The sequence below is a fragment of the Haemaphysalis longicornis genome, unplaced genomic scaffold, assembly GCF_048455015.1.
Source record: "Haemaphysalis longicornis isolate Haplotype H1 unplaced genomic scaffold, Haemaphysalis longicornis Haplotype H1 scaffold_10, whole genome shotgun sequence".
Lineage (NCBI taxonomy): Eukaryota > Metazoa > Arthropoda > Arachnida > Ixodida > Ixodidae > Haemaphysalis > Haemaphysalis longicornis.
In genome coordinates this window covers 97,357,339-97,371,168 of record NW_027526204.1, presented here as the reverse complement: position 1 = coordinate 97,371,168, position 13,830 = coordinate 97,357,339, and the positions used below count along the sequence as shown (strand labels likewise).

At 50.4% G+C, this 13,830-nt stretch overlaps 1 protein-coding gene across 1 annotated transcript; it reads right to left on the bottom strand.

Annotated features, from left to right (window-relative positions):
• Positions 1-622: 622 nt before the first annotated feature.
• Positions 623-1,328, bottom strand: LOC144159954 (group XIIA secretory phospholipase A2-like). The gene has a single exon (XM_077691597.1). The coding sequence runs from the start codon at positions 1,326-1,328 to the stop codon at positions 855-857; it is 474 nt and encodes a 157-aa protein (XP_077547723.1). The 3' UTR covers positions 623-854.
• Positions 1,329-13,830: the final 12,502 nt, after the last annotated feature.

The following is a 13,830-nucleotide window of genomic DNA, read 5'->3' as shown; positions in this document are numbered from 1 at the left end:
TCGTTTTGGGACTTTTCGGCAGCTGCCGCTACGGGAGCGGCCGCTCAGCTGATCGGCAGCCGACTAAAACCGCCACCTTCCACGCATGCGCGGCTGGGTCGTCTCGGGCTATGTGACTCATCTTGCGCCGCGTTCACCGTGAAAGAGGAACGCCGCGTTCGCCGAGAATGACATCGAGGCCGGGCCTCCTTCGATGAGCGTTGCACGGGACCAAACGACTTTGACTGTACAGCTACATCAAAGGTTAACCAGGCGAAACCAAGACTCAACCAGACTAACCCAAGCTTTTGCTTTACCTATCCAAGGTTAGCTGAGCTTAGCCGCAACCATTTTTTTTTATTAAGGCAGATCAAAGGCTTCGCCACTGATCCTCCCTGGTAGATGTTTCTGCGTGGTTCATCGACACCGCGCGAGCCGGGAAGTACATCAAAAAGGCTCAATTCGAGTTTACCTGCAACGTTTCTGAACAGCTCGAACGTCCTTGAATTTTAAGGAGTACACACAGTATTGAACACTTTATGAACATTTGCCATATCATTAACAATTTCTTTCCAGCACCGGTAATACGTTCACGCATCTCATTAAGGAAACCTGATTCAGAGACCAATAAAACCGAGGCGAACGTTGCTACTTTATTTTTATGCTTACGCGAGTGGTACTGCTGAAAAATCAATTGCGTGAGTATTGCCGCGTCACGTTTAAGACATGCAGTCCGGCTCGTGCCGCAGAGATCTCTGGACGCTTCAGTTCGGGTGCGACATTATTCCTTATCAAATTAAAATAAGTAGAACTACAACATAACGCGTGACACCCATAAACAAGCTGTGGGGTCAAGAGGTCGACGACGACGGGGCTCAAAGTTCATCCGCGCGTTTGCACAAGCAGGCGTCTCTCTGTGATTCGAGGAAAAACTCGCAGCCCAGTTTACGCATCATCGTGGCGAACAGCTGCGTCGTGTACTCGCACCAGTCCCTGGCCGCCGCCTTGGTGTGGCAGACGCGCTCCAGGCACTCCTGGAAGTCGGCGTCGCAGCGAGCCTTGTCCGCGAGACAGGTGTCGTAGCAGAGGTCGACCTCGTTGCAGCACGCCTCGATGTCTGGGTGAGGAAGCGCGGCGACGGTGAGGTGGACCTCGTTCGTGCCACAGCCGTTGGCCGTACGCCTGTGCGAGGCCCGAGGCCTCGGCTTCAGGGGACCCGGGCAGCTGTACCGGCACTCCGAGTCCATGGACGAGTTGAGACCCTGCGCATCCGCCAGATGGAACCTGGACGATAGGGTGGCCATCAGGATGCCGTAAGAGAACAGTAGAAGTTGGCGAAGGGAGGGCATTAAGCCTGCTTTGTCGTTTGCTTTTGCGCTTCTTCTACTTCTTCTTCTTCTTCGGGAGGTTACAGCCACGTGCGCTCGCGGCACCGCAAGGTGAAATCAAACGAAGCTAATTACGGAAGATTGACCGAGTAGCTGTGTCTTGTTCTTCCGAGGCACCGTTGGAGAGAAGGACTCTTCGGGGGATTTAAGTCTGTTGAAGTGGAAAGTGAAAGCCTTGCGATGCTTATTTATAACCTCTTTACTGCTACATTGTGATTTCAATCAAATATTCAATTTTCTTTTTTTTTTGTTTTTTGGGTGAATTACTTCGATCGGCTTCATTTCTGCAACACTATGTTGGGCTTCTTTGTTCGGTTCCGTTTTGTCGTCTTACGGCCTGTACAACGGCCACAAGGGTACACGCCACTCCTTCCCTGGAATGAAGGACATGTGCGGCTGCTGTGCACCCGTTCTCATAATGTTCCATCACGTTCAGTTGTTACGAGGCTCGATTTACTGTGAAACGTTTACATTCGAAGTTCACAGTTTTGTGAATGTTGCGAAGCGGGAGCATTATGACCTAAATGCTACCGTTTTCTGGCCATTCCCCCAAGTGGCTATGTGCCACGAAGAAAGAAACAACAGCGCCCTTTGCTCTACCGCTGATGCTGCTGCTGACATATATCAATGGTAGCTCACTGCGGTAGTATCCCATAAAAATACAGGTGTTTTTAAGTGCAGAGTACTTTAGGGGCTCGCCTTGTCGTCGTAGCTCGCCTCGCTCGGTGGACCCAAGTAGAGCCACACGGTGTTCCATTGTCGCGGGGTAACCCAGAGTATTCGAAAGCCAAGTGGTTTATATAGTCATAAGCGTTCGAAACTTATGAACCGCCTGCGCGTGTCGTGCATCTTCCAGTTTTTTAGCGAAAAGAAAACTGTAGGTACATTTGATACAAACTATACGTAATTTACAAGCAGCGCCCGCGTTCATTACGTTAGGAACGCTCGTTGGGTTTATTTTTAGGATAGTAAGCGAAAAAAAGTGGCAGTGCAACGCCGGCGCGTGCGAGAGAACAAGCAAACACATAAAGAACAGAACTCCCGCTTGTGCAGTTTCAGGCAGGGGGCGCACAAGCACTGCGAAGGCGGGAAATTTTAATGCATTGGGTGGTAGCAGTGAGCGGATAACGGCGCTACAGCCCATTTTGGCGAATCACTGATCGGCACTTCCGACACAGATTTCACATTGAGTGGAACGACTCTAATTTTTAATTTTTACTCTTTAAAGCTTGCACATTTTTAACCACCGAGCTGTTTAAGCTCTTGGTTGCGCCGTCAGTGTGTGCAAAAACTCTAAGGCGACCCTGACCCACATCTTGTGGAACTGTGAACTACACCCCACAGAAGCGGCAGCATTCCCTGGACGGCTGCCAGAAGACATAGAAAGAGCAGTGCATTCACACGAACTAGCAAGTCAGCTACTGGCAGTCCAGCGGCTCGAGGTGGCTCTCTCCCGGCAAGCGCGAGAGACTGAGCCTGCGGGTGGTCGAGGACACGTCCCCAACGGCCATCTGCGGGCTGGTCCAGCGTAGGCTGGGGAGGCAACATCACGAAGACGCCATAAACAAAGTCGGGTGGCGGGCGACCCTGCGTGGTTCCCCAACCACCTCCGCAGGACATTTTCAATAAAGTTCATTTCTCTCTCTCTCTCTCCGTCAACAGAAGAAATACCAAGGAAATACCTAGCGCGCGTGAGCGTGCGTCTCGTGATGAGCGCCCGGCATCATCCATGCTTCCGCGTGGGCTTGCGCCCCGCGAGGCGCACGTAGAAAGAACAAAAAAAATTCCGAGCGCACGGGCCAGTCAGCATTTTAGCAAACAGCATCGCCGACAAAACGGCTCCCGTCTGCTCATGACGTCAATCGGGGGCAACCACCTGCGCTGATAAAACTAGGAGGCGCCGTGGAGTCGCTGGCGGCAGAACTCTGCCCGACTTTGTGCCGCGCACTCAGGAGATGGGGCGACCAAAGAGGTTGATGACGCCCGGAGGAGAGGCGACTAATCAGGAAGCGTGTCGCGCTACCAGGCGAGAATGCACTCGCCCTGAAGAACAGTAACAATAAGAAGTAGTGCAGGTCTTCAAGGGTGAGGGAGCGCTCGACGGAGACTTTGGGGCTGCTGACGATGAATTTTACGAAGCCTGAAGAGGGCACTGTACAAATAAAGCACCTATATGGTCTTCTGCTGACGAGCGCTAATATACACAGGGTAAATAGTTCTGAGTGACTTAACTGGCGGTCGCTAAGTTTAGCTTTGTAAGACGAACACCCCGGAAGCTACATCCGGGCGTTCCTGCGTGACCGGACCTTGCGGGTGAAGGTCGGCCGGGCGACCAGCAGTCCTCGAGACGTCCGCTCTGGGGTGCCCCAAAGGGAGCGTGCTGGGCCCGTTCCTATTCAGATTGGTGCGGCCTGCTCTTTCCGACTGTATCCCTCCCGGCTTGCGACACCCAGTGGAGGTGGTGGTGCACGCTGAAGACGTGGCGTTCTGGATCCATGGCACCACCGCAGATTGCCACACAGTCAAGGCATGCCTCCAGGAGGCTCTGATAGCAGTTGTAGCCTTCCTAGAGATCCGTGGCCTACACCTCTCGGAGGCCAAAACGCAGGCCCTTTTGCTGCGCCCGAGAGGCTACAGGGCTCGACGGGCCACACCACCCAGAACACTCCACGGACGGCCTCTTCCCTGCGGCTGACCGTGAAGTACCTGGGGCAGCTCATTGAGTGCCCGCTCACATGGCTGCCGGCCGTCGAGGCTCTCCGGCAACGCAGTGCACGGGTGCTACAAGGGGTGCGGCACTTTCTGGCTCGAGGCAACGGCTGCTCACACCAGGTGGCGAAGTGCGTGTTCTACGGTTTGGCTTCCTCAGCTGTGCTGTACACACTTCTTCTCGTCGGCCCAGAGCCTAGACGCTGGAAGGATGGAGATGGACCAGCGCCGCACCCCCGGGCCTCCCCTCCGCGTCCCCCGTGGCGCGAACGTACACCGAGGTGAGCACCTGGCCCATCGAGATGCGGGCCTTGCAGACGGGGCTGCGAGACATCCAGCGCCTGCTCACCGCACGTGATGGGGCTGCCCTCTTGCAGTGTTCTGTAGTCTGCCGATCTCACGTGGGAGCACTGCTCACTATCTTCGAGGGGAGCATCGAAATGCCGAACCGACCCCACCTGGAGCCGCCACCACCCGCCACAGTCCAGGCCATGCGCATCACCACGATCCCCCGCGGGGTCCGCAACACGCGGACCGCACCGCACCAGGCCATTCGCCAAAACGCGGCCTCCCTGCTGCAGGACGAGCTGAGCGACCTCCTGCATCTCTTCACGGACGGCTCCGTCAAGCACAGAATGGGCAAGACGGTGGGTCCATGCGTGCTGCCTGAGCTTGTAGCCAACTAGAGCTGCCTGCCCCAGGGCCACCCAGGGGCGGTCATCCTCATGAACTCGAGGCCTACCTTGCTGCGGCTGCAAGTGGCCGACAAGCCCACCAACAGCAGCGGCTACCCGAAGCGCTTCCTTGCCGCCAAGCTGCATACGGTGGCTTCCCGAGGCTGCAACCTGTGGCTCCACTGGCTGCCGGGCCACAGTGGCATCCGAGGCAAGGAGGACGCCGACGCCTGAGCCAGGGAGGCCCACCAGGAGGGCACCCCAGTCTCCCGGGAAGTCACCGCCTTCGTCGAGGCCTGCACTGTCCTGGTCCGCATTGTGCAGACGATGCACCCTACCCTTGGGTGGTGAATGGCCTAGCCCCGTGGCCGCTGCCTCCACGCATCAGTATGAAGCCCGCTGCCTGTTGCTACGCATGTGGCTCGACTGCTGCAATGTGGCGGAGCGCCTGCACCGACACGGGTGCAAGGACTCCCGTACAAGGGCGGATTGATAGTAACCAGAGACACTGGATCACCTATTCTGGTTCTGCCCCCACCAAATGGCGCCCATAGCAGAGCTCCACCGAGCGCTACAGCTTCAAGGCCTTCTCAGCGCCGGCATGGAGGATCATCTTTCCCCGAAGGGGCCTGCGGCAACCCAACGGCAAGTCTTCGTACATCGGCTCCATTACCTGGATCACGGCCGCTTGATGGCCTGGATCACGGCCGCTCGATGGAAACTAGGTCACGGCCGCTCGATGGAAACTAGGTCCGGCCTGCCGAACGCGCCTCTCCGCCGGTGACGGCGTTAGTTTCCCTTTCCGCCGCAGCGTCAGTCGTGGCGCTAATCATCGGTGAAAGATGAGCGGCAGCTGCCGGCTGCGGTCACGGTTTCAATACGGTGTAAGTTGTTCATGACTGCCCCGACGGCCGAAGTCAGCATCCTTATAATTTATAATATTACGCGGTGATAAGTGAGGCGGAAACTCACAATATAGGCGTCACGGACTAACTAGTATTTCAGAAGTAGGCACAGCGCTACATTTGTTTTCCTTTTAGCGCGCCGCATGCGACGTTAGCAGGTGGCGTATTGCTAACGTCGAGCGCAATAGGCGGATTTCTTTCTAAAGACTTTCCCAAGGCTTTCAGGAATAATATTTGGCATGGCAAGCTAGTCTGAGCAACCGCATTTGTTTATTACAAAACAGCTTACAACTTGAGCGTACGTAAAAATTACATGAACGTTTCGTGCTGTGTCGTACACGCCCATTTCTCAATGCGCGTTTGACAAATGTGACTGGATATTTTCACACCTTGCTTTAACTGTGTTTTCAAAGAGAACTGGAATAATCTAATACCTTTTAGAATCCATTGGTCCATTTGCTTTGGAAATATTGTTCGACGGCGCGTTAGGTTACCGGGTACACAAAATTATGGAAGACACACGAATGAAATGGACAGATCGAACGCAACTATGAACTGATTTATTGCAACCAGAACACCATTTACATGGGAACCAGAACACGGAAATGAGTACAGGATGCAGTAGAATGCTGTAAAACTTCGGCAGTCGTTCTTTGATTTACACTAGTTGCACAACGTAATATACAGTTGGAAAATAAATTAAACTGTATTAAATCCATGTGACATCAAAGGTAAATTTAATACAACATTTAAAGAGGGATTTACTGGGTTTGTGAGAAAATATGCAATTCATCTTCGCCTATGGTTCACCAGCAATCAGCTTTACAAGCGGAAAACTTTTGGCGAGAAATGTTTTCCTGAAAGCTTCAGTAGATTCTCTAAAGAGCTATTAACGTCGTCAGCCCAGGTGGCAAGAAGCAGCCTCAATAGCTTTTTTAAGAACATTTCGCAAAGCTCATGACAGGGTACGGGTCCCTGTTGCTGGCGCACCACATCAGCGGACAGTCTGCGAGGTGTGGGAATACGGTGTTTGAAAGGAGCTTACAAATTTGTCCGCAGTGTCGAACTGCCTGTACAGCGCGATTCCCCTCGAACTTGTGCTCGTGCGACAGCTCCAAACGCGGGCGATATGGACGCCCGTGGTCGCCAAGCACGTGTGCCCCGAACTACACCCAACGGACGAGTGTGCGCTGTGCGGGAGCGCTCGTGCGACCATGCAGCACATGCTGTGGGGTTGCCTCAATCAACCACCGACAACAACAACGGAGGAGGACGATGATCCGCTCCCACCAAGCGTGAGGGACGCGGTCACCAGCGTCAACTACGAACTCCAAAAGATGGCTGCCGAGCTCGCGCTCGCGGCCATCGAACGCCAGCGGCCGAAAGTGCGACTTTCCACCACCCCTTGCACGGGGTCCGGCGAGTAGCGCCAGTAGGTAACCCACCGCGTTTTCGCAGGCATGAATAAATGTTGTTTCTCTCTCTCTCTCTTCACTTGTTCACGAAATTCGTCGCAGCGTTTTTGCAGTTTTTGTAGTTTTTCGTTTAGTCTGTTTTCTTTCATATTAAGGCAGCGGGCATTTCTCTTGGTGTTATCGAAAAAGCCTGTCAGATCGAACGAAGTCTGGCATTCTCGAGTCTCAAAATTACGTTGGCCGCATGATTGCATGTCCGTGAGAGAGTACAGGATTGGGTCTAACCTCTTTCGGTGAGTGCGGTTGACCTCTTTCTTCATTATCCGTTAGGCCCAGAATTGAACGCTCAATCGTTCCATGTTCTGCAACCATTGTGCTCACTTGCCCTTGATTGCGTACTTGAGATGCCGACGAACACGCCTCGAGCAGCGGCCGAACAAGCGCCCTCCTCCTTTTCGGGCTTTCCGGCAGCACGTACGTTGGGTACGGCGGAAATCTTGTCGACACAGCTGTTGGGAGCAACTTGCCCTACAATCCCACCGTGTAGTCATCCTCTTTGAAGTGCAGCGAGCAAACGACCGATCTGGAGCTTGGCTTCCGTTGGCTGCCCTTGTTGATCCCTTGACGGGAGATGTTGTGCAGCCAGGCGTCTCGGAGTCGTTCTTTGGAGGGAACTCGTGGCAGCAGACGCCCGGGGTTTTCGAGGAATTCGACTTGCAGCGCGGCACGCAGCAGTTTTGGGCATTTCATAACGAGGAGCACACTCGTACGATATATTGCACGAGCAGTGCGCGGAATTCGGCGAAACGAATAGCTCAAAGCGCTCACGCGTGCTTCAACATTCCCGCCGCTGCTGCTCTTCGCGCCCAAGCCGGAGTCTGCGCCGATACGTGGCACCCCACCGCGAGTACAAGCGACAACCGCAAACTTCGCTTCCATGCCCTCGCCCGTCGCCGACGCGCGATGCTGCAAGCCGCATTCATCCTTCCAACCGTGTTGCTTGCCCGCGTTAATTCCGATTCCACCCTCCCGAAGTTAACATGTACAGATTATTAAAACTGGAAGCTGAGCTAATTCGGTTCTGTTCATAATGAAAAATGACAAGCAGCGTAAATGCTATACAACATAGAATCACGCAAAAATACACAAGTTATCACTGCCAAGAAGTTCTTATTAAATCTATTAATATCCACGCAAGCGGCCTATCAAACTTCACAGGTAAGATTTCACACATACGGGAAACTCGACCGCACATGCTAAATCAAAAGACGATTCAAACGAAATACGGAAAGAAGAAAGCAAACCACAAACACATTACCGATAGTACACAGGTGTTTCCCTCAGGCAAAGCAGCGCATCTACGTACGCCGCGCATCGTACACAGCGCATCTAAGCATTTTATGTCCCTGTTTAACGAGTAAATATCCGGTTTACTAATAAATGTGACCTTCTGCAATTTCTCAGCATTTGGGGACATTTGGCTGGGATTAAAATTACCGTGCCTGAATTCAAACATGAGACTGCCCTGGGGCTGCTGAGCCTGTGTTTGGCAAGGTTAAAACACGGCCGCTTTAGAATTGTCCTTCAGTTAGCATGGTGCATGGGAGCAGTAATGGAGTTTTATATTCCAACACAAACGCGCTGCTGTGTTTAAAGCGAATTAGCATTGTAACATGCTGCACAGTCATATTCCCGAACATCGCGGGAACTGGGTTGCGGGAGCGGCCGCATCGCACTCGTCTTTTTAAACCGCGAACAAGAATTACCGTCATCAAACAGATGAAATTCTTAGGCATTGAAGATATATCTTTGCCGTAAATTGTGGTGTCATTATTTTCCAGATACGTGTGTTAGAACGCGAGTAAACGACGTTTAAAGGGGTGATGATCGTCGATATTCCGTAGGCGCTCCGAAGCGAGGGCCGCGGGAGCCATCACCGATGTGTGGCGCCCCCGCCGAAAGTAGCGGCGGCAACTGACAACTCCGCTGTCACGCGCCTGCCCATTGGCGGCGAGTGAATGGGCAGGCCGGACCTAGTTTCCATCGAGCGGCCGTGCCTGGATACTGCCGGCCTCACGCAGCGGCTGTAGCCCTCACTGCAGTGACTGACTCATGTGCAAGGACTTACAGCCATATCTCTTAATATTTCTCCTCTCTTTATATCTTTCTATGTCTTTCTAATACTTGTAGAGAGAGAGAGAGATGAAACTTTATTCTGCAGAGGAACGATGCTTCGCAAGCAGAAGTTGCGAGTGCGGTTAATGGCAATCCGCCACTAAAGCTATGAGGACGTGTGCCGACTTGAAACGAAGAAAGAATAAGGGCACAGCCTGTTGAGGGAGAGAATAAACATGGCGTCCTGCTGAGAATCGGTGTGGTTTTTTGCATACTCTACGTTATCCTTCAGCTCCTCGTCTACTTTCTTTCCCCGGAACTGTGTGTATGCAGGTGAGCTCCCTGCAGAGCTCGAAAATATCCCCAGTGCATTTATTTTTTTCTCCTTTCCCAGAAAGCACAACCGAGTCGAACAGAGTTCTGCTGTGACATCAGGCTTGCACTGTTGTGTGAGCCATAGAGTTTCATACAAGAAATCACTGTATGAAACTCTATGGTGCAAGCATAGTTTGATTTCTTTCCGGACAAAAACAACGAACTTTTTTGAAAAATGGGATATTAAGGCCTTTAAAAGGCCGCAGAACATGCGTGGAGACGCGCATATTTCGTTTTTTCCCATATTTTTGTGAGTTATGTGACGCTGGTGACGCGCGCGCTTTTCGACGACTGCAGTTTTTTTCAAAACTTTGGGGCTTTGCGCACGAGAAAGTTCGATTGTTCCCAGTAAAATTTGTTTGAAAACACAAACTACACAAATACGACAAACAACTCAAAACAAATTTTGCATTCTGCCGTGAACACAAAAACTACAAAAAAATTTTTGAAATCGTGTCTGGCGCTAGACGCTATATTTTTAACAGTTCTGCTGCTAAAATTGTGCCAATGTTTAAAGAGTAAAACGAACACCTGTGTATTTTGAATAAATTTGAACGTCGGTCTGACAGCACCAGCGCAGTGCACTACCACTGAGATATCTCAGCAGTATCGGCTGTAAAACAAGACGTGTTGTTCCTTTCTCTGTGGAACATACCCACTTGGTGGTATGGCCAGAAAACGGTAGCTTTTAAATGATAATGTTCCCTCTTCACAACATTCACACACCTTCGGTCTTCGCGCACGGCAAGCCTTGATCTTTCCGACCAAAATATGTTTGGAAACATAAACTACACCCGTATGACGAACAGGTCAAAACAAATTTTGTTTGCTGCCATGAACAAAAAAATTAGAAACAATTGTGAAATCATCTTAGGCGCTGGACGCTAGATTTTTAAGAGGTCTGCTGTTAAAAATACATCGTCTTTTTTAAGAGATCTTCTTGTAAGAGCTCTTTTTAAAAGCTCTCTTTTGTAAGCTATTTTATGAGCTTATTTAAGAGCTTCTTAAGAGCTTTTTTAAAAACATTTAAGAGTTCTGCTGTTAGAAATTGCTGCTGTTTTGTTAATTTTGCTAATGTTTCTGATTGTCACTAAGTTTGGCGCCCCCTATCTCCGTATCTGTAATTGTGACCGACATGTAAGTGGTAGGCAATGTCAACCAGATATCTGCAAACATATCTGTAAAATGTCACTTGTCTCGAAAAAATACACGTCTACGCAAAAAAAAAAGATTGACTGCTCTGCTTTTTCTAAAAATGCGTTAATTACTAATCAAAGTAAAAAACCCCCTCTCGAGTTTCTTCAAACTTAGGGAGAAGAGACTCCTGCAGAAGGTTGACAACCCTGCTGGGAGACATGTTGCATCAATTTGTTGATACCGAAGTTATAAGCGGCCGAAATCACGCGTTCGAGCACACGGACGCGTTTCCGTCCGTGTGCTCCCCTAATATGTCACTGGTTTTCTGGCTTCGTGCTTTGATAAAAAGTGTCTGTTCGCATTACGCAGCCAAACCTTGTACGTTTCAACATTTGACATCCTTGTAGAGCGAAATCAATGCTTTTAATATTCTTTTTATTGTCGTTGTTTTATGGAATAAGCGCAGCACAGCTACGCCTATGCGGAAGACGTGCCACAAAGTTCACCTTTTCGGTCATAACGTTTCTTTTAGCAAAATCCAAAAAGCAGGGTAATAAAAAAGCGTTTTCGGGGTGTGTCGACTACCGTAACTGTCCCGGTCCCGGCAACTTGTTAAAGGGACCCTGCAGCACTTTCTATTAGCGCCATCACTCTTTCCTTCGCGTCTGGAAGCACTGCGAAGGCTATTGTTTCCGCCAGCACGTAGCGGCACTGCGTGATTTGCTCTTCGCACCAGATACGCATTGCGTTTCTGCTTTGTTTTTGTGGCTTTATTTTTAAAGTTGCCATCGAAAAGCGTTCATTCCTGCAACTGAAGTAAAACCAGCTAACAGCCGCAACATGGCCTTAATGACGTAATTCGAGCAGTCGTAGAACGTCAAGACCGGAAAAGAGAGAAACATATTTCGACGAGTTTCCAAGTTATCTGATGGTCATAGAGTCGTAATTTCTGGCTGAGGTACTTTGCGACCCAATAATTTAATTACTAGGTGTGTTGCGTTACGACGTTCTGCAAGCATTTAAGATTTAAAAAAAAAGCTGAAAAATGTGTTGCAGGGTTTCTTTAAAAGGGGGCACTTGTTTAAAAATGGAGCACTGGTTTCAATAAAAATAAATTAAAAAACTGCAATTGATTTCGATGTCGGAAAAATACCGACATTTACCAGGACACTCCTATAGACCCTATGCAAAAGTGCCGCCATCAACCGGAAGAAAAATGAAACAAGCACGCGACGCCATCTTCGGGGATGGCGGTCGCGCGATTGCTTGGTACGTAGCGTGTGAGTGGCTTTCTCGGCTTGGCGATCATTTTATATTCAGCTTTAAGCGCAGCAAAATGAGCGACGAGTGATCTGTGAACCTTTCTCTGTTGCCCACATTTGCAGCCGACTTCGTAAATACGCATTATGCATCGAAAAAGCAGTCAAGGAGTGCGGCACCGGCAGGGAAGCTGTTGCAGGCTGTCACGTTTCTTCTCTCTCTCTCTCTCTCTCTCTCTCTCTCTCTCTCTCTCTCTCTCTCTTTGCTTTGAGAACGCAAACATTGAAATTACATCCGTGTTGGTTAGCATCCTGCGGGTTTCTCAGGAGGTCATTCCTGAAACGCTTCGAGCCGATGCGGGCTGCCCCGAGGTTGAAATGGGGGATGGGGCGCACTCGCGATATAGCGCTAGGGATCCTCTGGGACGCAGAGGAAATCTGAAAAAGAAAAAAAAACACGTAACAAAATAAATTGCGTACCTGGCATCTTTTAACAGTGGAGCTTTTGTAGCTGGCTGTTATGTTCGCGCGTAACGCGTGTGCCGTGTAACGCGTTAAACATTGCCAATATTGCCAATTAATAATTAAATTACCAATAAATTGTCGAGCGCTGGTGAGCGCGTGCCTCGCGGCGACCGCCGAGCGTCCCCAGCGCACGCAAAGGCTTTAGCAAAAAAGAACTGCGACAACCTTAAAGAGCTAGAAAATGCCGAGCGCTGGTGAGCGCGTGCCTCGCGGTGACGCTGAGCGTCCTTTGCTCGCGCCGTGGACAGCAAAACTGGGGGCACACTACCGCTTAGAAAATTCCCCCCGAAAATTTTGATCTTGGGAAAATAGGCTACGGTGGAACAGCAGGCGACGAGCGGTAAATGACCGATACACGGAATTACTACGCACGTTACTTGCGCTACTCGATGCGCTACGTGTAGGTTGCAACTCTCGCGGATCCCTAATTTCCTGCAAAGTTTGGCAAACGAAAGAATGCGTAGTACTTCCATAAAAGCCTACCGAACGTCCAGAATAAAAAGAAAACGCGGGCGCGCAAAGCACGAACGGCAGACTCAAAACTCTACCCGCACGATAAAGTACGAGCTGACCGATTCAGTGCGCCGTAACTACCAGCAGGGAGAAGTGCTCCGCGGCAAATGCAGGGCTAGAAAATAGCTCACTTTGGGACCTTTTTAGTCCTACACATATTATTCGTTTCGTGACTATGCATGCGATCTAGCTATAATATTACCGCGCGAAGGGAAGTCCACACCCGCAAGCGACTTCACGCAGGGCTCAAGTCAGGCTTCCGTTGAGAAATTAAAAAAAATGTGCACGCTATTTCCGTGGACGTCCTCGTATCATCTTTGTGCACAGCAAGTTACACGGCAGTATTTGGGCATCTTGGGCAACGATAAACGCCGACATGCGCGTCACTAACCCCGGGCTATCATGTACACGGCGGTATCCGGAGATCCGGGAAACATGGCGGAAGCGCCCGCGGTTCCCGCAAGAGGGCGCCAGTTTTTGGCATAAGGTCTATTGCATCAATTTGAATGTGATCGTCCATTTGCCACAGTAGGTCATTTGTAAATTCAGCCAGTTGAGTTTCGCAGGAGAGATACTTTAGAAAACTACGTTAAAAAAGGTATAAAAACTGATTGATTCTAGGTAGGCCACAAGATTTGATGCTATGATATGTTCAAGGATCTTAGATGGAACACTAGTTAAGCTAACCGGGCGGTAATTAGCGGGGCTTTCGCGCCTTCCCGCTATAAAAATGGGGACTATTTTAGCTTTCTTCTAATAGTCTGGCAAGAATTCCTGTGTTTGAATATTGGTTGAATATAAGGTACGAAAATTTGCTAGACAGTGCTATAGTGTTT